Genomic DNA, 25,974 nt, shown 5'->3' on the forward strand with positions numbered 1-25,974 from the left:
CAGAGGCAGGGAAACTGAGGCAGGAGAGGGGGCAGAACCCCTCGCCCCCACTAGCCCAGCTCTGCCGGTGCCCCACTGCTGACCCACAGCCCCTGCTGGCCCAGCCCTGCCCCCCCCAGCTCAGCCGGTGCCCCTCACTCCCGACCCGCAGCCCCCCCAGCCCTGCCGGTGCCCCCCCCCCAAGGACACGGGTTTGAGACACACGGAGGCAGTTTATATGTTTAATACGGGGGGGGGGGAACAATATAATTCCTGGGCCTGCCCCCTCCCCACCCCAGAGAACGGCCGGGGGGGGCAGCGCGCACAGACACACCACACACACACACAGGCCACACCGTGTCGGGGGGGGGGCAGGGGAGGCTGAAATGAGGGGGGCACCCCACGGGGGGGGGTCGAAGGCAGAGGCGGGGAACATCTCAGGGTTCAGGCTTCATGCCCCCGGTGGGGGGGGCAGGGCTTGTCCATCTCTGCCCGGGCCCCACGCGGAGGGGGGGTGTCTCAGAGCTGGGGGGGCAGCTGTGAAGCCCCCCCCCCGTTGTGGGCTCAGGACAAGACGCCCACAGGTTTCAGGCCAGGAACCGTCTCTCCAGAGTCACATCAAGGCACAGCCCCCCCCCGCCCCCCCTTACCGATGGCAGCCAGGGAGAGAACCCAGGAGTCCTGGCTCCCCCCACAGCCCCACATCCCACAGCCCCCTCCAGTAGCAGCTCTACGGGGTAGGGGCCCTTTGGCGTGAGCGGGAACAGGGGGGGGGGCGTTGCAATGAACCTGATTGTCTGTGGGGGAGCCCCCCAGGGTGGGAGCCTGTGGGGGCGGGGGGCTCCCAGCCCCCTGGGGGGCACAGGCCCCGCATTCGGGGAGCTTGGGGCCCAGTCGGCTGCCCCCCCCCCGGGGGAGTTTCCTGCCCACCCCCCGCACGGGAGCTGCCCCGGTCTGATTTCCCACAATCCTCTGCGACTCGGCCCCGGCCTTCGTTTCCCATCATGCTCTGCAGCGCCGCCCTGTCTCCCACCTCCACAGGTCGCGACAGCCCCATTTCCCCCCATGAGCCTCTGCGGTTCACCCTGATTTCCCATGATCCTCCACTCTGCAAGTGTCCCAGCAGCCCCCATGGCTCACCCCCCTTTCCCATGAGCCTCTGCAGCTCCACAGTCGCCCCCTCCCTCCGGTTTCCCCACCGTCCTTTGCAGCTCACGCCAATTTCCCATGAGCCTCTGCAGCTCCACAGTCGCCCCCTCCCTCCGGTTTTCCCATAGTCCGTTGCAGCTCACCCCACTTTCCCATGATCCTCTGCAGCGCCACAGTCGCCCCCTCCCTCCGGTTTCCCCACCGTCCTTTGCAGCTCACGCCAATTTCCCATGATCCAACGTGGCTTGTTCCAATTTCCCATGATCCTCCACGCCCTGATTTTTCCCATGATCCAACGGGGCTCGCCCGCATGCCCCAAGACCCTCTGCAGCTCCAGTCGCCCTCCTGCCCTGGTTTTCCCACGATCCTCGGGGGGGCTTGCCCCAATTTCCCATGATCCTCCACTCTGCACTTTTCCCATGATCCAACGTAGCTCGCCCCAATTTCCCATGATCCTCCATGCCCCGATTTTTCCCCATGATCCAAGGGGGCTCGCCCGCATGCCCCAAGACCCTCCGCCGCACGGCCCTCGCCCCCCGGCTTTCCCACGCTCCTCTGGGGCTCGCCTCCCTGTCCCCCGCTCCGGCTGGGCGGCGGTGGCTACACCGGGGTGCCCGGCTCCTGCAGCTCGGGGGCGGAGTGCTGGCGGCGCATGCGGGGCGGGGCGGCGTAGGGCGGGCGGGGGGCCGGCTGGGGGCGGTGCGGCGGGTACGGCTGGTGCTGCTGCGGGTAATAGTTGTGCTTGCGGGCGGGGTGGTGCTCCGGCGCGCCCGGGCGGGAGGGCTTGGCGCGGCCCCCCCCGTCCAGGGAGTTGCGCCGGTGGGGGGCCCGGGCCGCGGGGCGGCTGCAGTGTTTGTGCTGGGGGCCGCCGGGGGGGTGGGGCCGCCGGGGCCGGGGCGACCCCGGGGCCGGCTCCTGTCCCGGCCCGTCGCCCTCCGGCCGCGGCTCCTCGCCCCCGGCCACCAGGAAGGCCGAGGTGGGGCCCCAGGAGTAGCGGTGGTGGGGGCTGCTCTTAAAAGGGAAACGCAGCTTGCAGTCCTGGGGGGGCACGAACTTGCCGGGGGCGTGGGGCTGGCGGCGGAAGCACTTGCCGAGCTGCTGCTGCTGGAGGCTCTGGAGCCGGGCCTGCTCCTGCTTCAGCCAGCGCAGGCGGCCGCGCCGGAAGGCCGGGTCCTGCTCCATCAGCCGGCACACGCGCTCGTGGCTCCGCTCCGGCGCCGGCTCCGGCTCCGGCTCCTCCCGGGACCCCGCCTCCAACAGCGGGGAGCTCCAGTCGTACGCCGGCTCCTCGGCCGCCCCGTCCTCCTGCCGGCACACGGGGCAGGCGTTAGGGGGCAGGACGCCTGGGTTCCACCTCCGGAGCGGGGGTGGGGTGGGTTTGGGAGCCCGGACTCCTGGGTTCTCTCCCCAGCTCTGGGAGGGGAGTGGGGGCTGGTGGGTTAGAGCGGGGGGCGCTGGAAGCCAGGACTCCTGGGTTCTCTCCCTGGCTCTGGGAGGGGAGTGGGGGCTGGTGGTTAGAGCAGGGGGGGCTGGGAGCCCGGACGCCTGGGTTCTCTCCCGGCTCTGGGAGGGGACTGGGGGTCAGAGCAGGGGGGCTGGGAGCCCGGACGCCTGGATTCTCTCCCCAGCTCTGGGAGGGGACTGGGGGTCAGAGCAGGGGGGGCTGGGAGCCCGGACGCCTGGGTTCTCTCCCGGCTCTGGGAGGGGACTGGGGGTCAGAGCAGGGGGGCTGGGAGCCCGGACGCCTGGGTTCTCTCCCCAGCTCTGGGAGGGGAGTGGGGGCTGGTGGGTAAGAGCAGGGGGGCTGGGAGCCCGGACGCCTGGGTTCTCTCCCCCGCTCTGGGAGGGGAGTGGGGGTCAGAGCAGGGGGGGCTGGGAGCCCGGACGCCTGGGTTCTCCGCTCACCTGGGAGATGGGGATGACTCGCTCCATCTTGACCATGCGGTGGCGCAGGGCCCGGATCTCCTCGTCCTTCATGTTGTTCTGGATCTTGACCTCCTGCAGGATGTCGGTCAGCTTGTCGATGTGGGCCCGCAGGTCGTCCACGGCCGGGTGGGGGCCCCCCGGCTCCCCGTCGCCCCGCTCCTCGCCCACCCCCACGGTGTCCCAGACGTCCCGGGCCACGGCCCGCCAGCTCTCCTTCTCGTGGGGGTCGCGCTTGGCGTAGAGCCGGCACAGCTCCTTCATCTTGACGATGCTCATGGCCTCGATCTCCTGCCGCGCGTGCCGGAAGTCGTTGAGCGCCACCTCGTAGCAGATCTCCTTCACCGCCTGCATCTTCAGGTCGGCCAGCGTGACCCAGCGCGGGTCCTTGGCCAGGCGCCGGCGCTGCGGGATCTGGTAGACCCGGAGGGGCTCCCGCCGCTTGCCGCTGCTCGGCAGGCCGCAGCGCTTCACGATGCCCTGCACCGTGGTGGCCGGCAGCTTCTCCCGCAGCGAGGAGATCAGCCGCCAGCTCTCCTCGCACGAGCGCTTGTCCGAGTCGTCCCCGCTGTCCGAGTCCGCGTACTGCCGGGGGAGAGACCCGGGGTCAGTGCCGCCCTCCCGGCCTCGCACCACCCTCCCAGCCCCTCCTCGCACCAGTGCCCCTCGCACGAGCGCTTGTCCGAGTCGTCCCCGCTGTCCGAGTCCGCGTACTGCCGGGGGAGAGACCCGGGGTCAGCGCCGGCCCTCCCAGCCTCGCACCACCCTCCCAGCCCCTCCTCGCACCAGTGCCCCTCGCACGAGCACTTGTCCGAGTCGTCCCCGCTGTCCGAGTCCGCCTACTGCCGGGGGAGAGACGCGGGGTCAGTGCCGGCCCTCCCGGCCTCGCACCACCCTCCCCGGCCCCTCCTCACACCAGTGCCCCTCGCACGAGCGCTTGTCCGAGTCGTCCCCGCTTTCCGAGTCCACGTACTGCCGGGGGGAGAGACGCGGGGTCAGTGCCGGCCCTCCCAGCCTCGCACCACCCTCGCACCACCCTCCCCGGCCCCTCCTCGCACCAGTGCCCCTCGCACGAGCGCTTGTCCGAGTCGTCCCCGCTGTCCGAGTCGGCGTACTGCCGGGGGGAGAGACCCGGGGTCAGTGCCGCCCTCCCGGCCTCGCACCACCCTCCCCGGCCCCTCCTCGCACCAGTGCCCCTCGCACGAGCGCTTGTCCGAGTCGTCCCCGCTGTCCGAGTCCGCGTACTGCCGGGGGAGAGACCCGGGGTCAGTGCCGCCCTCCCGGCCTCGCACCACCCTCCCCGGCCCCTCCTCGCACCAGTGCCCCTCGCACGAGCGCTTGTCCGAGTCGTCCCCGCTGTCCGAGTCCGCGTACTGCCGGGGGAGAGACCCGGGGTCAGCGCCGGCCCTCCCGGCCTCGCACCACCCTCCCAGCCCCTCCTCGCACCAGTGCCCCTCGCACGAGCGCTTGTCCGAGTCGTCCCCGCTGTCCGAGTCCGCCTACTGCCGGGGGGAGAGACGCGGGGTCAGCGCCGGCCCTCCCGGCCTCGCACCACCCTCCCCGGCCCCTCCTCGCACCAGTGCCCCTCGCACGAGCGCTTGTCCGAGTCGTCCCCGCTGTCCGAGTCCGCGTACTGCCGGGGGGAGAGACGCGGGGTCAGCGCCGGCCCTCCCGGCCTCGCACCACCCTCCCCGGCCCCTCCTCGCACCAGTGCCCCTCGCACGAGCGCTTGTCCGAGTCGTCCCCGCTGTCCGAGTCCGCGTACTGCCGGGGGAGAGACCCGGGGTCAGTGCCGCCCTCCCGGCCTCGCACCACCCTCCCAGCCCCTCCTCGCACCAGTGCCCCTCGCACGAGCGCTTGTCCGAGTCGTCCCCGCTGTCCGAGTCCGCCTACTGCCGGGGGAGAGACGCAGGGTCAGCGCCGGCCCTCCCGGCCTCGCACCACCCTCCCCGGCCCCTCCTCACACCAGTGCCCCTCGCACGAGCGCTTGTCCGAGTCGTCCCCGCTTTCCGAGTCCACGTACTGCCGGGGGGAGAGACGCGGGGTCAGTGCCGGCCCTCCCAGCCTCGCACCACCCTCGCACCACCCTCCCCGGCCCCTCCTCACACCAGTGCCCCTCGCACGAGCGCTTGTCCGAGTCGTCCCCGCTGTCCGAGTCCGCGTACTGCCGGGGGAGAGACCCGGGGTCAGTGCCGCCCTCCCGGCCTCGCACCACCCTCCCAGCCCCTCCTCGCACGAGCGCTTGTCCGAGTCGTCCCCGCTGTCCGAGTCCGCGTACTGCCGGGGGGAGAGACGCGGGGTCAGCGCCGGCCCTCCCAGCCTCGCACCACCCTCCCAGCCCCTCCTCGCACCAGTGCCCCTCGCACGAGCGCTTGTCCGAGTCGTCCCCGCTGTCCGAGTCCGCGTACTGCCGGGGGAAAGACCCGGGGTCAGTCCTGCCCTCCCGGCCTCGCACCACCCTCCCAGCCCCTCCTCGCACCAGTGCCCCTCGCACGAGCGCTTGTCCGAGTCGTCCCCGCTGTCCGAGTCCACGTACTGCTGGGGGGAGAGACCCGGGGACAGCGCCGGCCCTCCCAGCCTCGCACCACCCTCCCAGCCTCGCACCAGTGCCCCTCGCACGAGCACTTCTCCGAGTCCGCATACTGCCGGGGGGTGCGGGGGGGAGGCAGGATCAGCCCATCCATCCAGCACCCCCATCCATTCCCTCCTGGCCCTGCAGCCCTCAGCCACACACACACACACACACACACACCTCGCACGAGCCCTTGTCCGAGTCTGGGGAGGACGGGGGCGGGGGACGGGATTAGCACCACCGGCCGGCACCCCGATCCCAGCCCCGCACGCCGTGTTCTAGTCTCACGCCCCCGACCGGCCCACACGTGCGTGTCTGTGCCCACGTCCTGGGAGGGGGGCAGTGAGAACCCCCCCCCCCTCCCCCAGCCTGACCAGCCCAACCCCCGCCCCCCGCCCCCGCGCACACCCCCTTACCAGCCTCTGCTGCTCCAGGAGCAGATCGGCCTCCTCCTTCTCCCGCCGGTACTGGTTCTCCAGGTCCTGGAGCCTGCGGGGCGGGAGCCGCCGTGAGCCTGGGGGAGCCCCCTCGACCCCCACCTGGGGACAAGCCCCCCACCCCAGAACCCCTCCTAGCCCAGAATCCCCCGGGGCAGGGGGATGCTCCACTCCCAGAATCCCCCGGGGCAGGGGGATGCTCCACTCCCAGAATCCCCCGGGGTATCTCCAGCGTTCCCGCCCTGCGCTCTGGGAGCCGGGGGGGGGGGTGTCGGGCCCCCACCTCTTCTCCATCTCCAGCTTGATGTCGATGCCCTGCTCCTCCAGCAGCTCCCGCTGGGCGAAGTTCCAGTCGACGGGCTCGGGCGGGGGCTCGGCGGGGGCGCTGCGCTCCCGCTCCAGCCGCGTCTGCTCCGGGTGGTTGAAGCGGAAAACGTGGTTCTTCCCCATCACGATGCGGTTACCTGAGCGGGAGGGGCAGACGCAGGGATAGGACCCAGGAGTCCTGGGGCCTCCTCCAGCCCCCACTCCCCTCCCAGCGCCGGGCAGAGAACCCAGGAGTCCTGGCTCCCAGCCACCCCCTGCTCTAACCCACCAGCCCCCACTCCCCTCCCAGAGCCAGGGAGAGAACCCAGGAGTCCTGGCTCCCAGCCCCTCCCTGCTCTAACCCACCAGCCCCCACTGCCCTCCCAGAGCCAGGGAGAGAACCCAGGAGTCCTGGCTCCCAGCCCCCGCTGCTCTAACCCACCAGCCTCCACTCCCCTCCCAGCGCCGGGGAGAGAACCCAGGAGTCCTGCCTCCCAGCCCCCCCGCTCTAACCCACCAGCCCCCACCCCCCTCCCAGAGCCGGGGAGAGAACCCAGGCGTCCGAGGAGCTGCCCCTACCTGACCTCAGGACCAGCGGCTCCGTCACCTGCTTGCCGTTGACGTAGGTCTCAGCCCCCTCGCACGGCTCCAGCGTGACGATGGCTGTGGGGAGAGCGGAGCCCCCGTGAGTCGTGCCCGTGGGGGGGGTGTGGGGGGAGGGGGCAGGGGGTCCCAGTCACACGGAGGGGGGTGGATCGGAGGCGAGTGCCGGGGGTGGGACGGATAGAGAGCCGCCGTCTGGGGGCAGAGACTCGGCCCAGGATTGCCCCGTGCCGTGGGGCTGGCTGCTGGGAGGGTGGGGGGACGACCCACGGACACCGGCGAGGGGGGGCGGGGGGCACCAGCGATCCGTACCTGGGTGGCTCAGCGTCTCGGCCGCCTCCCGCCAGCACAAGAGAGGGGGGAAAAGAAGCATTAAGGTCAGCGCTGCCCCCGGTCCCTGGGCCCGCCGGAGACTCCCCCCCCCACCCCACAGGGCCCCCCCTCTCCCACTTGTGGGGCCGGGGAAGGGGGAGCCCAGGCCCGGGAGCGTCCGGCCCCAGAGGACCCGGGATTGTGCCGAAGCGGGAACGTTCCGAATGGTTTTGTCACAAGCCTGGGCCCGTGCCTCAGTTTCCCCCACGTCTCGGGATCGGTGCAGGGCAGGTGTGACGGCTAATGGGGCTCAGAGACCCGGGGGGCCGGTTTGCCCGGGAGAGAGAGACGAAGCCTGGAGGGGCCTGAGGCTGGTTTGGGACTCGGGGGGGGGGGGACAGCCCCCCATTCCCGGCCCCCTACCTTCCCCGGCGGGGCCGGTGCGGCTCTGGAACACGCAGTGCTGCTCTCTGATGAACTGTCCCGTCAGCTTGATGTCGACGTCCACCTGGCCCACCCTGCGGGGAGACGGGGGTGAGAGGGGGGCCGGGCAGGACCCCCCCCAAAATCCTGCCCCCCCCCCCAGCCCCCCGGCCCGCCCCGCACCTGGTCAGGCCGTCCTTGATGTGGTAGAGCAGACACTCCGACATGAGCGGGTCCTCGTTCAGGTTCACCAGGTGCGGGGTCTGCAGAGGGGGAGCCGGTCAGCGGGGGGCGGGGCTTGGGGGGGCCCGGCCCCCCCACGGAGAAGGGCCCCGCCCCGGGGGATTCTGGGACTGACGGGTGTTGGGTGCAGAGATGGGGGGGGTGATTACAGGGGGCAGAGTGGGGAGCGTGTGGTTCTGTGGGGTGCCCGGCCCGGCAGTGACCCCGATCCCTGCAGGGCTCTGTGCAGGGTGGGACGGACGCCGCCGGCCCGTGGGGGTGGCCCCGTCGCTGGCTAAGGAGCCCCCCCGTCCTGGCCCACTTGCCTTTTTCGGGGAGAAGACCCCCACCGTGCCACCGTCTTCCCGCACGGCCACGCCCATCTCGGCCAGGAGCGCCTCCCTGCGGCGAGAGACGCACGTCACCGCCCCGACCCCGCCAAGGGCGAACAGAGACGCAGCCACCTCTGGGGCGGGGCGGCCGGTGACCCGGGGACCCCTCGCCCGGCGCTGAGATGCGGCCACCTCTGGGGCGGGGCGGCCGGTTACCCGGGGACCCCTCGCCCGGCGCTGAGACGCAGCCACCTCTGGGGCAGGGAGGCCGGTTACCCGGGGACCCCTCGCCCGGCGCTGAGATGCAGCCACCTCTGGGGCGGGGCGGCCGGTTACCCGGGGACCCCTCGCCCGGCGCTGAGATGCAGCCACCTCTGGGGCGGGGCGGCCGGTTACCCAGGGACCCCTCGCCCGGGGCTGAGATGCGCCCACCTCTGGGGCGGGGCGGCCGGGGACCCGGGGATCCCTCGCCCGGGGCTGAGATGCAGCCACCTCTGGGGCGGGGAGGCCGGTTACCAGGGACCCCTCGCCCGGCGCTGAGATGCGGCCACCTCTGGGGCGGGGCGGGGCGGCCAGTTACCCAGGGACCCCTCGCCCGGCGCTGAGACGCGCCCACCTCTGGGGCGGGGCGGCCGGTTACCCGGGGACCCCTCGCCCGGCGCTGAGATGCAGCCACCTCTGGGGCGGGGCGGCCGGTTACCCAGGGACCCCTCGCCCGGCGCTGAGATGCAGCCACCTCTGGGGCGGGGCGGCCGGTTACCCGGAGACCCCTCGCCCGGCGCTGAGATGCAGCCACCTCTGGGGCGGGGCGGCCAGTTACCCGGGGACCCCTCGCCCGGCACTGAGATGCAGCCACCTCTGGGGCGGGGCGGCCAGTTACCCGGGGACCCCTCGCCCGGCGCTGAGATGCAGCCACCTCTGGGGCGGGGCGGCCGGTTACCCAGGGACCCCTCGCCCGGCGCTGAGATGCGCCCTCCTCTGGGTGGGCCCGGTCCCAGCACCCACCTCTCCATCCGAAGAGCCTCGGTTTTCCGCAGCTTCTCCTCCCACGTCTCGTTCAGCTCCGCGATGATTTTCTCCGTCTCCTGCGCAGGCCGAAGGGGAGGTGGGCTCAGGTCTCCCCCAGCACACGGGGCCCCGTCTCTCCCCACCCCGATGAGCCAGATCCCTCCACATCCGGCCCAGAGCACGAGACTGGGGTGCTCGTGGGGAGACTGCCTGAGACGTCGGGGTGACGGGGGGGGTGTCTGGGAGCCAGGACTCCTGGGTTCTCCCCCTGGCGCTGGGAGGGGAGTGGGGGCTGGTGGGTTAGAGCAGGGGGGCTGGGAGCCAGGACTCCTGGGTTCTCTCCCCGGCTCTGGGAGGGAGTGGGGGCTGGTGGGTTAGAGCAGGGGGGGGCTGGGAGCCAGGACTCCTGGGTTCTCTCCCCGGCTCTGGGAGGGAGTGGGGGCTGGTGGTTAGAGCGGGGGGGGCTGGGAGCCAGGACTCCTGGGTTCTCTCCCCAGCTCTGGGAGGGGAGTGGGGGCTGGTGGGTGGGAGCGGGGGGGGCTGGGAGCCAGGACTCCTGGGTTCTCTCCCCGGCTCTGGGAGGGGAGTGGGGGCTGGTGGGTCGGAGCAGGGGGGGCTGGGAGCCAGGACTCCTGGGTTCTCTCCCCAGCTCGGGGAGGGGAGTGGGGGCTGGTGGGGGAAGTTGGGGGGCTGGGAGCCAGGACTCCTGGGTTCTCTCCCCCGCTCTGGGAGGGGAGTGGGGGCTGGTGGGTTAGAGCAGGGGGGGGCTGGGAGCCAGGACTCCTGGGTTCTCTCCCCAGCTCTGGGAGGGGAGTGGGGGCTGGTGGGTTAGAGCAGGGGGGGGCTGTCCCCCTGTGGCCAGGGTGGGGGATCTGGGGGGGCTGGCGGGGGAAGTTGGGGGGCCAGTTACGTCCCCTACCTGCAGCCTCTCCATTGCCTCCTCCGTGCAGATGACCTGCTCCTCCAGGGTGGGGAAGGGCTCGGACCCCCCGTTGAGGGGGCCGGGGGACCGGGGCTCGGCCGCGGGGTCGAAGGGCCGCGGGGAGCAGCTATCAGGCGCCTCCCCCTTCAAGCCTGGAACAGAGCGCTGGGGTTGGGGGGGGGCTGGGCACGTCCACATCTCCCCCCCGCCCCCATGTCCACTCCCCCTACAGCCCCCGGGAATCCCCCATGTAACCCACGGCCTTGGCCTGGCCCCCTTTAAAAACCCCACCCAGTCCCTCCCCCCATTCGAGGCACCAGCGTTGAGCGTACGTCCCCTCCCACCCAATCCCCTTAACTCTGCCCCCCGTGCGTGCGGGGGCGGGGGGGCCGCTCACCGCCGAGGAGGGGGGCGTCGGAGAGGCCCTGGGCGAAGAGCAGCTCCCTCAGCCGGGCCACCTCCTCCTTCAGCTCCCGGATGAGCCGCGCGTTCGGGTCCTCGTTGATCACCGCGTTGCACCGGATCTGCTTGGTCCGGTCCGCGTAGCTGCGGGGGGGGGGGGGGGGGGCCGTCAGTGCCCCGGACCGGGGAGCAGCCCTGCCCCCGCCCCCCGCCCAGCCCCCCAGCCCCGCCCCCCCGGCGCTCACCGGAGCGTGCTGAGCGTCTCCTCGTAGCAGACGTCGGCCGGGCTGAGGGCGGCGATCATGGCCGTGCGGGAGTTACCGCCTGGGGGGGGGGGCAGTGGGGAGGTTAATTAGCCAGCTCCCCCCTCAATGATCTCACCCCCCCCTCCCCAAGGGACACCCTCCTTCTCCCCCCATCCCCTTCGGCAGCCACACCCCGTATCCACCCCCCTCCGACCAGGATTGTCCTGTCCCCCCCCCGCTGCCTGCGGCCCCCTCCCCCCACAGCGCACCCCCCCGCTGCCGAGGGGTCGGGGACGGGGGGGCGGCTTACCCAGGTTCTCCTTCAGCAGCCAGGTGAGCACCGAGTCGCGGTAAGGGATGAAATCCGATTTCTTCTTCTTGTTGTTTTGCTGATGAGGGAACAAGGGGGGGGGGGGTGAGAACACGGGGGTCCCTGCCTCAGTTTCCCCTCGGTGCAACAGCTGGCTGGGAGGCGAGACCGGACGGGGGGACCCCGGCAGCTTGGCTGGGTGGGGGGTCTGTGCGGGGGACCGAGACCCCCAAGACTGGGCCCCCGGGGTCCCCTCCCCGCTGCCAGCTTGACCCCCAGGGACCCCGAAGTCAATCGAGGGGGGAGCAGGGGGGGGGAACCCCCCGCCCCCCCCGGCACTCACCATCTCGGCCAGGGCGGAGATCACCTTCCCCAGCGTGGTGAGGGATTTGTTGATGTTCGCACCTTCCTGCGGAGCAGAGAGCGCGTTGGGGGGGGTTATAGAGACCCCCAGCCCCCCACCGCAGGGCTCCAGCCGCCCCGAGACGCCCGCTCCAGTCGTGCCCATGGGGCCGCGGTCAGGAGACCCCCCCGCCCCCAATTGTGTAGGGTGGGCTCTGAGCTCCCCAGATCCTGTTGAACTGACGGGGGTCGCGGGTTAAGCCAGCCCCGATGCTGGAGTCCCACGGCCGACGCTCTGTTCCTGCCCCCCCCCAAGCCTGCCCCCTGCCCCCCAAGGGGCAGCAGCTTCTGGGCGGGTGTCACGGATCTGGGGGTCCCCCCCTCACCTTTAACCTCATGCCCTTGGCGCCGGACGACTCGGCTCGCTCGCTGCCGGCCAGATCCACCAGGCTGATTTTGCTGACCTGGTGGGGGGAGAGGGAGATGAGGGGGGTCAGGAGGGGGGGGGCTTCGTACACCCCTCCCCGTCCCCCGCCCCGGCCTGCCCTCGCTGAGAGCCAGGAAAGTCGCTTCACGCCTGGTCCCATCCACTCCCAGCCAGGCTGTGGGAGACCGACCCCCCCCCCCCCCGTTACCTTCTCGGTGTCGAGGTCGGTCAGCTCGTCGTGTCTCCTCTGCGTGAAAACGATGGTGAACACGGCGTGCGAGCGGCTGCTGGTTTCGTTCATGTTGGTGGCGGCCACGGTCCTGGGCGAGGCGAGAGACGGGGGGGGTGAGAACCCAGGAGTCCTGGCTCCCAGCCCCCCCTCCCCTCCCAGAGCCGGGGAGAGAACCCAGGCGTCCTGGCCCCCAGCCCCCCCTGCTCTGACCCCCCAGCCCCCGCTCCCGAGCCAGGACGCCTGGGTTCCCCGCCGCCGGGGTCTCACCTGGCCTTGTTCCCGCAGTCCATGAGGTCGGCGATGTCGGCGAAGGAGGTGACGGCCAGCTTGGACAGGTCCTCCACGTAGGGGCCCATGATGGGGTGCTCCCGCACGCGCAGGTGCCCCCGGTTCTTGGGGTTCAGCAGGTCCCGCACCCGCTCGCAGTAGATCTCCATGTAGCTTACCTGGGGCGGGGGCGGGGGGCATGAGGGCAGAGCCGGCTGAGGGGTGGTCCGATTTGGGGGCACGCCGGGGGGCCCGGGGGTGATCAGGGTCACACCGGGAAGGTTGGGGGGCAGGGAGGGGCCGGGGGTCCGATTTGGGGGCGCACCGGGGGGGGAGCCCTGGGGGGGTCAGGGTCACACCAGGAAGGTTGGGGGGCAGGGAGGGGCCGGGGGTCCGATTCGGGGGCGCGCCGCGGGGCCCGGGGCAGGCGACTCACCTCCACGGAGTAGGACAGGTCGGGGGAGCGGCTCTCGGCGACCCGGGCGAACAAATCCTCACAGAGCTGGAGCGAGACGCAAGGACACCAGGATGGAAACATGGGCAGGGTGCCCCCCCCAACCCCCTCCCGAGCCCCCCCCCAGCCCGTCCCCCCCGGCGCCCACCTGGGGGATGATCCCCTGCTGCCCCGGCTCCTGCCGGCCCATCATGGTGTAGGACTTGCCGGCCCCGGTCTGGCCGTAGGCGAAGATACAGACGTTGTAGCCCTCGAAGGCGTGAAGCAGCATCTCCTCCCCGATGTCCTTGTACACCTGCCGCTGGGAGGCGAAGGCGGGGTCCTCCTCCTGGGGGGGGGGGAGACACGGTCACGGGGGCCCCCCAATGCCCAGCTCTGCCGGGGAGAGAACCCAGGAGTCCTGGCTCCCGGCCCCCCCTGCTCTGACCACCAGCCCCCACTCCCCTCCCAGAGCTGGGGGGAGAACCCAGGAGTCCTGGCTCCCAGCCCCCCCTGCTCTAACCCACCAGCCCCCGCTCCCCTCCCAGAGCCAGGGAGAGAACCCAGGAGTCCGGGCTCCCAGCCCGCCCCTGCTCTAACCACCAGCCCCCACTCCCCTCCCAGAGCCGGGGGGAGAACCCAGGAGTCCTGGCTCCCAGCCCTCCTGCTCTAACCCACCAGCCCCCACTCCCCTCCCAGAGCCGGGGGGAGAACCCAGGAGTCCTGGCTCCCAGCCCTCCTGCTCTAACCCACCAGCCCCCACTCCCCTCCCAGAGCCAGGGAGAGAACCCAGGAGTCCTGGCTCCCAGCCCCCCCTGCTCTGACCCACCAGCCCCCACTCCCCTCCCAGAGCCGGGGAGAGAACCCAGGAGTCCTGGCTCCCAGCCCCCGCCGCTCTAACCCACCCGCCCCCACTCCCCTCCCAGAGCCGGGGGGAGAACCCAGGAGTCCTGGCTCCCAGCCCCCCCTGCTCTGACCCACCCGCCCCCACTCCCCTCCCAGAGCCGGGGAGAGAACCCAGGCGTCCGGGCTCCCAGCGCACTCACCGAGGTGTGGGACCAGTAGGAATAATCGAAGGTGAAGTTTTTGGGAGCATCTTTTGTCAGCTTGGGATTGGCGATACCTGTGGGGACACAGAGCACGGGGTGAGCGAGCGGGTCGGGGGCCCACGTCCGGCCAGCGCCCCCCAGGGCCCTGCCCCCCCACCCCCCGAGATCAGGAACCCGCCTGGCGCCAGGCGCGTCGCAGAGTCGGGGCGAGACGCAGCCCCTGCGCCGAAGAGATGAGAGTGTAAACAAACATTCCCAGTTGGAGAACTGGGAGAGACTGGTGGCACTGGGAGCCAGGACTCCTGGGTTCTCTCCCCGGCGCTGGGAGGGGAGTGGGGGCTGGTGGGTTAGAGCAGGGGGGCTGGGAGCCAGGACTCCTGGGTTCTCTCCCCGGCGCTGGGAGGGGAGTGGGGGCTGGTGGGTTAGAGCAGGGGGGCTGGGAGCCAGGACTCCTGGGTTCTCTCCCTGGCTCTGGGAGGGGAGTGGGGGCTGGTGGGTTAGAGCAGGGGGGCTGGGAGCCAGGACTCCTGGGTTCTCTCCCCGGCGCTGGGAAGGGAGTGGGGGCTGGTGGGTCAGAGCAGGGGGGGCTGGGAGCCAGGACTCCTGGGTTCTCTCCCCGGCTCTGGGAGGGCAGTGGGGGCTGGTGGGTTAGTGCAGGGGGGGCTGGGAGCCAGGACTCCTGGGTTCTCTCCCCGGCTCTGGGAGGGGAGTGGGGGCTGGTGGGTTAGAGCAGGGGGGGCTGGGAGCCAGGACTCCTGGTTTCTCTCCCCGGCTCTGGGAGGGGAGTGGGGGCTGGTGGGTTAGAGCAGGGGGGCTGGGAGCCAGGACTCCTGGGTTCTCTCCCTGGCAGGGCAGCGAGCTCTAGGCCAAACCCAGGGAGAGGCTGAGCAGCCAACGGGGAGCCGGGCGCAGACCCTGGCATCCCCCTTTTAAGCCGGCCGGGCCCCGGCTCTGACGTGGGGCCGGCTCTTGCCAGCACAGGGCTGCCTTTAAAAGGCCTCCCAGCTCCCGGGCCGGCTGAGTGACGGCTTGGCAGCTCCCGGGACCATAACAAGAGGGGGACGTTCCGGCTATATTTAGCCGGCACGCGGTCCCATTGCAGCTGGTCCTGCCGGATGCCAGCCCGGGGAAGGGAGCTCCGAGGTTGCTCCCCCGGCCTCGGTGCGACAAGGCTCCAGCTCCTGGAGTCCCGCCACACCCGGGGGGGGGGGGGGGCTTGTCTTTTTCAATGAAGGGTTTCTAAGCCCTCCTGGTTGGGAGGAAAAGCGCCAAAATGGGACCCGATGCCTGCCTGAGTTTGCAGAGAGCCTGAGCCCATTGCTGCAAGGGAGGGGAGTGGGGGCTGGTGGGTTAGAGCAGGGGGGGCTGGGAGCCAGGACTCCTGGGTTCTCTCCCCGGCTCTGGGAGGGGAGTGGGGGCTGCTGGGTTAGAGCAGGGGGGTCTGGGAGCCAGGAGTCCTGCATGTCTCCAAGCCAGCATGGCCTGTAGGGGTCTCTGACACACAGACACCCCACCGCCCGCTCCGAGCGGACACCCCCTGCGCTCCACAGTCAGCCCGGGAGAAAACACGCTCCCTTCTTCACCCCCTTCCACCTTCCCTGTTACCAGCTCCCTTCATTCCCACCCTTGCCCTGGGGGATTGGTCAAGCCCCAGCTGCCGGAGTCATGGGAATTACAGGGCGGTCTCTGCTTCCCTTTTAGCAAAGGGATCGCGAGTCTCTAGTTCTCACGGAGGCAGAGCAAAGCTCGTAAGTGTCAACCTCCTACAGGCTCAGGAGCTAACGGGAAATTTAAAAAAAAAAAAATCCCCCCCATTGATTATTTTTTAGGGCCAGGGGACTCTCTGGCCTGGATTCGGCAGCCGGCCTGACCAGAGGGGCCTTTCCGGACCTCACCCTTAAACCTTTCGCTCTGCCACAGACCCTGCACCTCCGGGCCTCAGTTTCCCTCCCCGACGTAGCACGGGGAGAAGTGAGAGCGTCCGAGGCCAGAAGGAACCAGCGCAGTCTGACCTCCTGTACGGCCCGGGCCAGAGAACCTCACCCGGGGGGGTGGGCACTCCCTCCCCAGTGGGGTCCCTCGGTGTGACCCGACCGCACCCCGAGGGCGGAGACCTGCTGTACTTGGTACCCCGACCCCGTTGGTTTTCCATTTCGCCTTTTTAAGGACTGGGAATTATTTGGGGTTGGGAGATGCCACTTCCTTCCGGCAGGACCCTCAGACAAGACCGCAACTCTAATTCGCCCGGGACTTAATTCGGGGGAGCTCGGGGTGGGCAGGCTTGCCGATCCCGCGGCTCAAGAACGGAGTCTTACACTGCAACACCCACCCGCCCCCGCAAAAAAACCACCCCCCACCCCCAGCATGTCTCCAAGCGCTCCACACTTGCTCGCACACGGGGAATTTATCAGACTACGCAGCAGCGCCACCTTGTGGCGGATTTATGTTCCTTGGGGGTGGCGCTGCCGGTTTCGCTCTCTCCTACCAGCGTACAGGCCAAGAGATGGAAGTGACTCAGCAGCAAGCTCCTCCCCCCCGCCCCAGGGTTACCCCATGATCCCAGCCACCCCAAGATTAATCCTATCCTGCCCGGCAAGGGGCGGGGATCCGGAGCCCCACTGCACTCTGGGTTTTCATTCCCGGCTTCCCCGGGCAGGTGGGAGCAGCCCCGGGGCTGCTCTAACACCCCCCCGGAGCTGGCGGGGGCGCGTCGTGCCGCCGGCTCAGGAACGGAGTAGTGGGAGCCAGGGCTGGTATAACCGGAGAGACGGCAGCTTGCGACACCAGGGCCAGGGCGGTGCCGGGTCCCTTCCAGGGAATTCGGGGCAGGTCCGCGTTCCCGGGAAGAGAGAAGCAGAACACAGATACCCGCGGGGGGAGGGCGGGGAAAAACCGTCCCCAGGTCCCTACCAATCTGAGCTGGGGACAAGTTAGACAGCGATCGGTTAGACCCGGAGCATGGGAGCCAGACCCCCCCGCCCGGCACCCCAAATCACTGGCCCAGTCCCGCTACTTCAGAGGAAGGAGAAAGCCCAGGGACGTCTGGGCGATCGGGGTGGAGAGAGAATCTCCCTTCCTGACCTCGGCAGCCCAGGAAAACGATCCCCAAGCACCAAGCTGCGGCAGTGCTGTATGGGGAAACTGAGGCAGGGAGCCCCTATTTAAGCCAAGCCCTGCCAAGCGTGGAATCCGGCGACGTGCCCGAAGGGCCAGCCCTGCCCGGCCTGCGGCCCGATCCCGGCGAGTCCGCCCCACCCTCCCAAGGGTACTTACACGTGGTTTTCCCTTGCATCTGGATGACGCATTTCGCGTCCCGGCTGATCTCCCGGGAGCTGAAAGGCCGAACTCTTACGGCTACTTTGACGGAGGCGCCGGCCATGGCGGCTCTCCCCCGACGCTCAGCGCTCGCCGCCGGAGATCACGGGGCCGTCCTGCGAGAGAGAGAGAGGGAGACACACGCAAACCGTTACCACGGCGCCGCCAAGCAAATGCACCCCGCGGCCCCCGCCGCCAAGCGGCGACCGGCAAAGCCACGAGGCCGTCGGCTCTCCCCACACCGGGGCTGGGAGGGCGCCCTGGGGCGAGCCGGTGCGCTTGGCGACCTCGCACGAGCGACCTGCCCCGCCCCCGGGCCTCGGTTTCCCCACCTGTACCCCACGGCGCTTTGAGGCCCGCCGATAACAGTGCCAGAGGGATTCTCATCGGGGGCGGGGAGCCGGATCCCAGCAGGGAGCTGGGCAGGGCTTGTTTGTAGAGAGTTCGAACCAGGCCCTAAGCTCATGCAGGACCCCCTGCTTTACCCACCAGCCCCCACTCCCCTCCCAGAGCCGGGGAGAGAACCCAGGAGTCCTGGCTCCCAGCCCCCCTGCTCTAACCCCCCAGCCCCCACTCCCCCTCCCAGAACTGGGGAGAGGACCCAGGAGTCCTGGCCCCCAGCCTCCCCTGCTCTAACCCACCAGCCCCCACTCCCCTCCCAGAGCCGGGGAGAGAACCCAGGAGTCCTGGCTCCCAGCCCCCCCTGCTCTAACCCACCAGCCCCCACTCCCCTCCCAGAGCCGGGGAGAGAACCCAGGAGTCCTGGCTCCCAGTCCCCCCTGCTCTAACCCACCAGCCCCGTCCCAGCTTTTAAGACTCCTGAGGTTACCATGATCACCCCCAAAGGCGGAAGGTGGCCAGCGTGTCAGCAGGGGGCGCTGTAGCAAGTCCGGTAAATCACTTTGATGACCCCCTGGTCTGTGAAGGACCTCAGGGCCGAGCGGGTTCCCTTACAGAAATCCTACAGCCTACCCCAAGCGAAGCTACGAGAGGAAAAGGCAGGTGCGTGTCTTGCCGTCACTCGGGGACTGGAAACATCCTGGCTCCTAATCCCACCCCTGCCACCAATTCCACCCACCTTCCTTCAAGTTCCCCAGGTGGTGACGCACAAGGCGTTTCACCAACGTTTGTGTGAGGCGAAGCAATGGGTCACTGCCCCGTGCGATGCGCAGCGCGGGCGGGAAATCAGCCCCGTCGGCGTGGAACACAAACATCGTTTTTCAACACGGCGACAGAGTCCCCACACCGACAGAAGAGTCGCAGGCCACCTATCGTACTGTCCCCTTCGCAAACTCCATCCTTAAACCTTTCGCCTCCGTGGATCCTGCCCCTCCCTGGGGCTCCCCACAGAATTAACGAGGGTTCAGAGAACCATTAGGGGCCCGGGACAAACTCTGTGAGGAGAGATTGGGGTCACGCACCTTAGAGGAAACAGGATAACAGGTTATAAAATACCGACTGGGATGGAAAAGGCAGACGGGTTCTCCCCGTCTCTTAACACAAGAGGCAAGGGGCCATCCACCCCAATTGGAAAGGTAACAACTTCAGGACTGCGAGCAAAACAAATGCTCCTCCCCCCCCCGACAACACACTGTTAACCTGTGGGACTCACTGCCTCAGGATACCACCGAGGCAGAGAACGTAGCCAGAACCAGAGGATCGGAGGTTTATCTGTAATCGCCCGAGTTGTGACAGTTAATGCGGAGGCAGCCGTTCCCTAAGCGTTCGAGATTAGGACGAGACCTATGGGGCATACGGGGCACGGTTACCATGGGGTCCTTACACTTTACTCGCTGAAGCATTGGGTATTACAGACGGGAGGCTGGATGGATGGACCCGGGGTGCTGCCTAGATGGATCTCCGCGACTCCCAGAAGCCCCGCGGGCGTCACGATTCTCCTTGGATTTTTTTTTTATTATTTAAAAACTGAATTTTTTTGATAAAATGCTTTTTGAGGGAAAAAACCCCATCTGAAGATAGCTGGAGAACTGCAAAACTGTGGATTTGTGTCTCCAGAGCAAACATGCTTGTGAACAGCAAAAATGTTTTTAAATAAATAGTCTATAGAGGTGAGAAATAACAAAGACCTCAACCCTATTGTCCCTGTGCAAATGTGTGTACACAGAGTCAATCCCTCTCTCTAAAAGTGCAAAGTTTCAAAAAGTTCGACGAATAGAAGATTGTTGGGGGTGGAATAGATCTGGACAAGGAGAAGTCATCTGCAGATAAATGTGAGAAGCGAGGGGCGTGTGCTTTTTTGTTACAATATTATCTGTTTGCTGTTGAAGACAAAAACATCCAGAATGTTAAACGTTGTTGTTTTAGTTAAATAAAACAATTGAAATGTCTGTCTGGTGATGGTCTCCTCCTATTACAACTTGGCCAGAAAACCCTCCAAATATTAATCATTAACCTATTGAAATCGGAGAAAGTTCACCTCCCAATGACTTCATAAATATCGGCTTCAATTACCTTGGGTAAATGAAACGAGCAACCCATCCTTCGTTTTCTACTATAGCCGTAAAACTCAGCCGAGACGTTTTCAAAATAAATCACGTAGAGCGGGCAACTTCTAAAAACGAAACCTACCTCTATCTGGGAGTTGGGAAGAATACGTATTAAAGGGGATACCAACCAACCAGGAGGCACTTCTATGTCGCAATCCGTGATTAAATCGCGTCTTCCTGACTAGTGATTTAAATCAGGATTTAAATGAATTGAACTTATCTCACGCTAATCCGCCGGCCTCTCGCTCGGTCATCATCTGCCCCGCGTAGGGACGGTCAAAAAGCACCTTGTGGGACGCTACAGACGCTAAATCACGAGCCCAGACGCCGAAGGGATGGTGTCACGGAGTGTGGGGGAGTCAGGTCCTGCACCCCCGGACTCCCTGCAGATTCATCAGGACTCTCAGCCAGCCAGTAAAGCAGAAGGTTTATTTAGACGACAGGAACACAGTCCAACACAGGTCTTGCAGGTACAGATAACCGGATCCCCCGGATAGGTCCATCTTGGGGGGCCCCACAGCCCCCCCTTGGGGATCAGAGCTCGGTCTCCCTGCCTCCCCTCTGTTCTCCAGCCAGCACTCGTCTGCCCATTCCCTCCGGCCCCTCCTCTTTCCTCAGCTCCTTTCCTTTGTCTCCCCTGGCCAGAGGTGTCATCTCCCCTCCCCCAGGCCAAGCTCAGCTCACAGTTGAATTCCTGCATCTTCACCTAAACCTCTGGCTCTCCCCTCCCCCGCACAGACAGTCTGTGCTTCCTACTCTTTCACACCTCTCCCCCCTCCGAGACTGAACTGAGCGGGGTCACTCCAGCCAGTGACCCGGGGAAGTTCAGACCCACCTACAACCTTATGCCGCCCGCGCCCTCTCCCCACCCCAGTACCCCTGGGGTGCACACGGTGCTGGGGCCTTCCCCCCACGTTCCAGTCTGGGGGGCTGTGATTCAGGCTCTCTCGGTTCAGAGCCCCCCTCCTGACCCTGGCCCCCCTCCGGACAGGCTCCTCGGGGTGGGGCCCGGGCCTTACAGCCATCTCCCCCCTGTCCCGGGCCTTCCTCCCCCTCTGGCAGACGTCACAGGAGCGGCAGTGCTGCCGGACATGGGCAAAGACCCCAGGCCAGTAATAGTTCTGCAGCAGCCTCTGCTGGGTACGCCAGGCTCCCTGGTGCCCTGAGGGGGACATGTCATGGGCCTGGCACAGCAGCTGGCGGCGATACTCCTGGGGTGCCACCAGCTGCCTCCTGATCCCTCCTGACTCCATCTTCCCTGGGGGAGCCCATTCTCGGTACAGGAGCCCCTTCTCCCACAGGAACCTTTTCCGGCCACCTCGTCCCATGGTCTGTCCCCCCCCGAGGTTGGCCAGGTCCCTTATCCTCCGCAAGGAGGGGTCTTCCCGCACCGCGGCCTGGTACTCAGCCGCTGGGGCAGGGGCGGGGATCTGCTCTCTCTCACCGGCTGGGTCTGGGGCCACAGCCTCTCTGAGCCCCGTCCCTGGGCGTTCCCTCCCTACCGGGTCAGGGTCCGGTGTCTCGGCCAAAGTACTTTCCCCGGGGTCAGGGTGCAGAGCCCTGCGTCGACCCTGACTACGGTTCACGGACAGGGTACCCTGGGTGTTACTTGGCCAGTCCTCGAGGTCCCCCCCCATTAGCACCTCCGTGGGCAAATGTGGGTGCACCCCCACGTCCTTGAGGCCCTCCTTGTCCCCCCACTTTAGGTGCACCCTCGCTACAGGCACCTTGAATGGGGTCCCGATCACACCCCTCAGGTTCAGGTAGGTGTTGGGCACCATCCGATCTGGGCCCACCACCTGCGGCCGGGCCAGCGTCACCTCTGCGCCCGTATCCCAGTACCCAGTGACCTCCTTCCCGTCTACCTCCAGGGGAACAAGGCACTCGCTCCGGAGGGGTAGTCCCGTGCCCACCCTGTAAACCCCAAACTCAGGGCTGGGAGCATCCAGCCCCTCGGAGGGGTCCACCCGGGGCCCCCCTCCCTCCTTCGCAGGGGGTACGCGGCCCACCCCCCTTTCGTGCGAACGCTGCCCCTCATCCGGCTGGGTCTCTACCAAGTTGACCCGGTGTGGGGTTGGTCTGCTCAGTTTGTCCCGGAGCTTGGGGCACTGGCCCCGTACGTGGCCCGGTTGGCCACATTGATAGCAGCCCATGTCTCGTGGGTCCCCTCGAGTGGGACGGCTGGACCTGACGCCAGATGCTTCCCTTTGGTGGGGGCCCTCCCTCGGCTCCTTCTGGGAGGTCCCATGGTGACTCTCTCTCTGCGTTGAGGCAGACCTGCTCCTTCGAGACGCCTCCCTGACATCTCCTGCCCGACTGTCCATGTATTGGTCGGCCAGCCGGCCTGCGTGCTGCGGGTTCTCCGGCTTCTGGTCCATCAGCCACTGCTTCAGGTCAGACGGGCACTGCGCATACAGGTGCTCCAGTACGACTAGGTCAAGCAGGTCCTCTCTGGTTTGGGCCCCAGCCGTCCACTTGCGGGCGTACCCCTGCGCCCGGTTGACCAGTTGCAGGTATGTGACCTCCCGGGTCTTACGTTGACTCCGGAACCTCTTCCGGTACATCTCCGGGGTCAGCCCAAACTCGCGGAGCAGGGCCTCTTTGAACAGGTTGTAGTCCCGCGCCTCCTCCCCTCTCATTCGGCTGTACACCTCCACGGCGGTGGAGTCCAGTAAGGGGGTGAGGCACCGGATCCTGTCTGCAGGGTCCACCTGGTGCAGCTCGCAGGCGTTCTCAAAGGCCGTCAGGAAGGTGTCTATGTCCTCCCCCTCCTTACGCGGGGCCAGGAAGCTCTTACCGAAGCTCTTTGTAGGCTTGGGCCCCCCCTCACTCACCGCAGCCGGGGCCTCCCTGCTTTTCAGCTGGGCCATGGCCAGCTCATGTTCACGCTGCTTCTCCTTCTCTTCCAGCTCCTGCTGGCGCTGGTTCTCCTCGTGTTTACGCTGGTTCTCCCGCTCCTTCAGTTCTTGCCTCCTTAACTCGAGCTCTTCCCGTCTCAGCTCCCTGTCATGTTCCATCCGCATCCGCTCCAGGGACAGGGAGCTCCGCCGGGACGATCCCCTGCTGGCCACCGAGCCCTCGGTAGTCGCTGGGCTCCCCCTCCCCCTACGCCTAGGGGTGGGGGGTCTCGGGGAGCCCTCAGCGGCCGGCTGACCACTCCCAGTGGGGACAGACACTGGTGCCTGCGCTGCATCTGCCGGGCTGCTTCCCTCAGAGACAGGGACCGGTTCATTGACTCGATCTCTCTCCTCCAGCCGGGCAATCAGCTGGGCCTTGGTGAGCTTCCCATGGCGCAGCCCCCTCTGCTTGCACAGCTCCACCAGCTCCCACTTGCGCTGCTGGGAATACATCTTCCTGCTGGCCGCTCGCAGGCCGGGGTGTTCGCCGCTCCCCACGGGTTCCAGGGGGACCCCTAGTGTGCCCGTCCTTGAGGTCACCACCCCTCTGCCAGGGTCGAGCTGCAGACTCCTCCGCCCCTGGGATCGCTCGCTGTGATCCCCCGGGGGACCCTGTTACTGCAAAGTCCTGCTCTCTGGCCACACTCTCCCAGGGGTGAATCGCCCCTTCGTTTTACTGCTCCCCAGTCACTTACTGCAGGAAGCGCCGTCCACGGGTGCCGCCGATCCCACCGCTGCCACCAGTTGTCACGGAGTGTGGGGGAGTCAGGTCCTGCACCCCCGGACTCCCTGCAGATTCATCAGGACTCTCAGCCAGCCAGTAAAGCAGAAGGTTTATTTAGACGACAGGAACACAGTCCAACACAGGTCTTGCAGGTACAGATAACCGGATCCCCCGGATAGGTCCATCTTGGGGGGCCCCACAGCCCCCCCTTGGGGATCAGAGCTCGGTCTCCCTGCCTCCCCTCTGTTCTCCAGCCAGCACTCGTCTGCCCATTCCCTCCGGCCCCTCCTCTTTCCTCAGCTCCTTTCCTTTGTCTCCCCTGGCCAGAGGTGTCATCTCCCCTCCCCCAGGCCAAGCTCAGCTCACAGTTGAATTCCTGCATCTTCACCTAAACCTCTGGCTCTCCCCTCCCCCGCACAGACAGTCTGTGCTTCCTACTCTTTCACAGATGGGCAGCAAAGAAGAGTGATATACGCAGAGCTGGTGGCCCGGCGCGTTACTAAGGTTACTCAACCCTTCCCAGGATAAGAGCCTGTTTTCAGTCGATTAACGTTTGGCAAAAGCGATCGTCGTCTTCGCGGACGGCTCCCCAGGCGCCAGGAGTCCGCTTGAGGCTGCATTCTGCCGGGAAATTTCAGCCAAACCCGATTCAGCCGTTTCTGCGACCGATTTTTCTGCCAAACAGCTCTCGCATCAGGACGTCTTTACTCCCCCAAGCGCTGGCCGGGGGGGGGGGACTCGCTTCTTCTTGTGCTAGGCAGGGGAAACAGCAGCTCTACCGTCTCTGCCCCGATCACCACCTTAGAGACGATGCCCCTTTACTGGAGCAAGCAAACTACGGCTGCCCCCGGCCTTTTGGAGACTGGAGTCCTCACCACCGATTTATAGAACGGCTGCAGATTTTCCTCTCTTCGTCTTCAACGCTCGCGCTCCTCTGCCTCAGTTTCCCCACCTGTAAACTGGAGGGGCGGGATGATAAATCCTTGGAGGGTCCTCGCTCCGGCACCCAGCGCAAGTGACAACCGTACGTCAACGCGGGGTACCCCCTCGTCTCCCTACCGCCTCCCACGTGCCCCGTGCACGGGCATGGAGCCACCCGTGTGATCCCCCTTCCAAACGCTCCTCCACTGGGCTGCCTCCCGGAAAGCTCAGCGGTCTCGGCACAAGCACAGAAATTTCGCGCTGGAAGGGACCTCGAGATCGGGTCCTGCCCGTCTCTGTTAGCTTGAAGAGCCAGTTGTTAAGTACCCAAAGATGTCAAGCAGGAGCCCAGTGTCAGAGAAGACGCTCCCACCGGCGAGACGGCGGCGTCGGCCGCAGGCCCGGGGCAGGAAGCCAGCTGGTACGGCCTCTGGGGCGAGCCGAGAGGCAAGCAGCGGCCGGGCGTGCCGAGCGGACAAAGGCCGTGAGTCACCTCGCTGCCGGCGGGGCGGGGCGTGCAGCCTTCCCCTCCCAGACACCCAAGCGCCTGGCAGAGAGAGTCTCCGCTCCGCCCCGGCTGGGCTGCCCGAACCCGGCCGATGCACTGCCCCGGCGGGAACGGAGAACAAGGCAGGTCACGGGGCGCCGAGGAGCCAGGCGGGGACTCGAGAGATCCGGATTCAGTTCCGGACTGAGCGGCACAATTCCCTTCCTCTCCGCGCCTCAGCGTCCCTCATCCGTCCTGCGAGAGCCCCACGGTGCTAGGAGCTGTACACAGACCACAGAGAGCGGCCCTGCCCCGGCCAGCTTGCAATCAAACGGGAGTAGCAGATTCCTAGAGTGACAGGGAGCCCAGCACGCTCAGCCAGTCCCACTGCCACAGACCACGGGCCAGAGAACGGCCCCCGGCCTGCAGCCCATATCTGATGGCTGAGCTAGCTGGATGGAACGAGGAACCCACCTTGTTCCTGGGTGTTTCCGTGGTCAATTTCCCGCCCCCCCGTGTTAAAAATCGACAGCCTGAAACGGATCCAGCTGCAGCCCTCGCACCGACAGTAGCAAACTAGAGAAACGCCGAACTCATTCGGAATTGAGATTCCACCGAGGCCCGATGTCCCGATTTCATAGGGACAGGCCCAATATCGGGGGGGTCCGTCTTACCTTGACCATGTCTCCTTTAGGGCGTGTCTTCAGCAGAGGGGGTGTGTGTGGGGGGGGGGGGAGGAAGGTGCATTCTTAACTGGTGGTAGCTAACGGAGTAAAATCGGAGCGTGAAAACCACACGCTGCCTTGGCCTCTCCTGGGATTTTCGCGCACGTCAAGTTAAGAACACCGGCCCCACCACCCAGCGAAGGCAGCACCGGGCGAGCTGAGGAATCAGGGATTTCACACAAATCTGCCTTGCCCGGCTGAAGGGGACTCCAAGGGCTTTTCGGCGGCCCCGAGAAGGGAAGAGAAAAGCGTCAGATGAACAAGGACGTCCAGGCAGAACTAAAAATAAGTTTTCAGCTGTTCCGGGCGAAGCACGGGGGGGAGGGGGGGGGGGGAGAAGAGAGAAAACACACCGCCGGCGGCCTCACGTGGCTCGCGCAGCTAAATACAGATTTAGCGCCGTCTTCCGATCGCTTTCACGCAAATTGCGGCAATGCACAAGTTACCCACAACCCCCCGTGAAGGTCTTTCATCTCTGACCTTCCCCATCCACTTCCAACCAA

The 25,974-nt window shown here is 67.2% G+C and overlaps 1 protein-coding gene across 2 annotated transcripts in view; it reads right to left on the minus strand.

Moving 5' to 3' along the window:
* Window positions 1-825: 825 nt before the first annotated feature.
* Window positions 826-25,974, minus strand: part of KIF1C (kinesin family member 1C) — a 33,436-nt gene continuing 8,287 nt past the window's right edge. For both annotated transcript variants that reach the window (XM_045000477.1, XM_045000478.1), the window contains 21 exons: window positions 17,169-17,326; window positions 13,893-13,969; window positions 13,016-13,195; window positions 12,850-12,915; window positions 12,414-12,592; window positions 12,123-12,234; window positions 11,874-11,951; window positions 11,489-11,554; window positions 11,146-11,224; window positions 10,836-10,914; window positions 10,586-10,734; window positions 10,186-10,340; window positions 9,264-9,343; window positions 8,253-8,328; window positions 7,888-7,967; window positions 7,705-7,799; window positions 6,946-7,029; window positions 6,344-6,524; window positions 6,040-6,112; window positions 3,034-3,636; window positions 826-2,433 (listed from right to left, as the gene is read on the minus strand). In XM_045000477.1, the coding sequence (XP_044856412.1) occupies window positions 1,729-2,433; window positions 3,034-3,636; window positions 6,040-6,112; window positions 6,344-6,524; window positions 6,946-7,029; window positions 7,705-7,799; window positions 7,888-7,967; window positions 8,253-8,328; window positions 9,264-9,343; window positions 10,186-10,340; window positions 10,586-10,734; window positions 10,836-10,914; window positions 11,146-11,224; window positions 11,489-11,554; window positions 11,874-11,951; window positions 12,123-12,234; window positions 12,414-12,592; window positions 12,850-12,915; window positions 13,016-13,195; window positions 13,893-13,969; window positions 17,169-17,274 (3,303 nt within the window). In that variant the 5' untranslated portion in view covers window positions 17,275-17,326 and the 3' untranslated portion in view covers window positions 826-1,728. The remainder of the gene's footprint in view (window positions 2,434-3,033; window positions 3,637-6,039; window positions 6,113-6,343; window positions 6,525-6,945; window positions 7,030-7,704; window positions 7,800-7,887; window positions 7,968-8,252; window positions 8,329-9,263; window positions 9,344-10,185; window positions 10,341-10,585; window positions 10,735-10,835; window positions 10,915-11,145; window positions 11,225-11,488; window positions 11,555-11,873; window positions 11,952-12,122; window positions 12,235-12,413; window positions 12,593-12,849; window positions 12,916-13,015; window positions 13,196-13,892; window positions 13,970-17,168; window positions 17,327-25,974) is intronic.

The sequence above is a fragment of the Mauremys mutica genome, unplaced genomic scaffold (genome assembly GCF_020497125.1).
Source record: "Mauremys mutica isolate MM-2020 ecotype Southern unplaced genomic scaffold, ASM2049712v1 000330F_np12_obj, whole genome shotgun sequence".
In the NCBI taxonomy this organism is placed as follows: Eukaryota; Metazoa; Chordata; order Testudines; family Geoemydidae; genus Mauremys; species Mauremys mutica.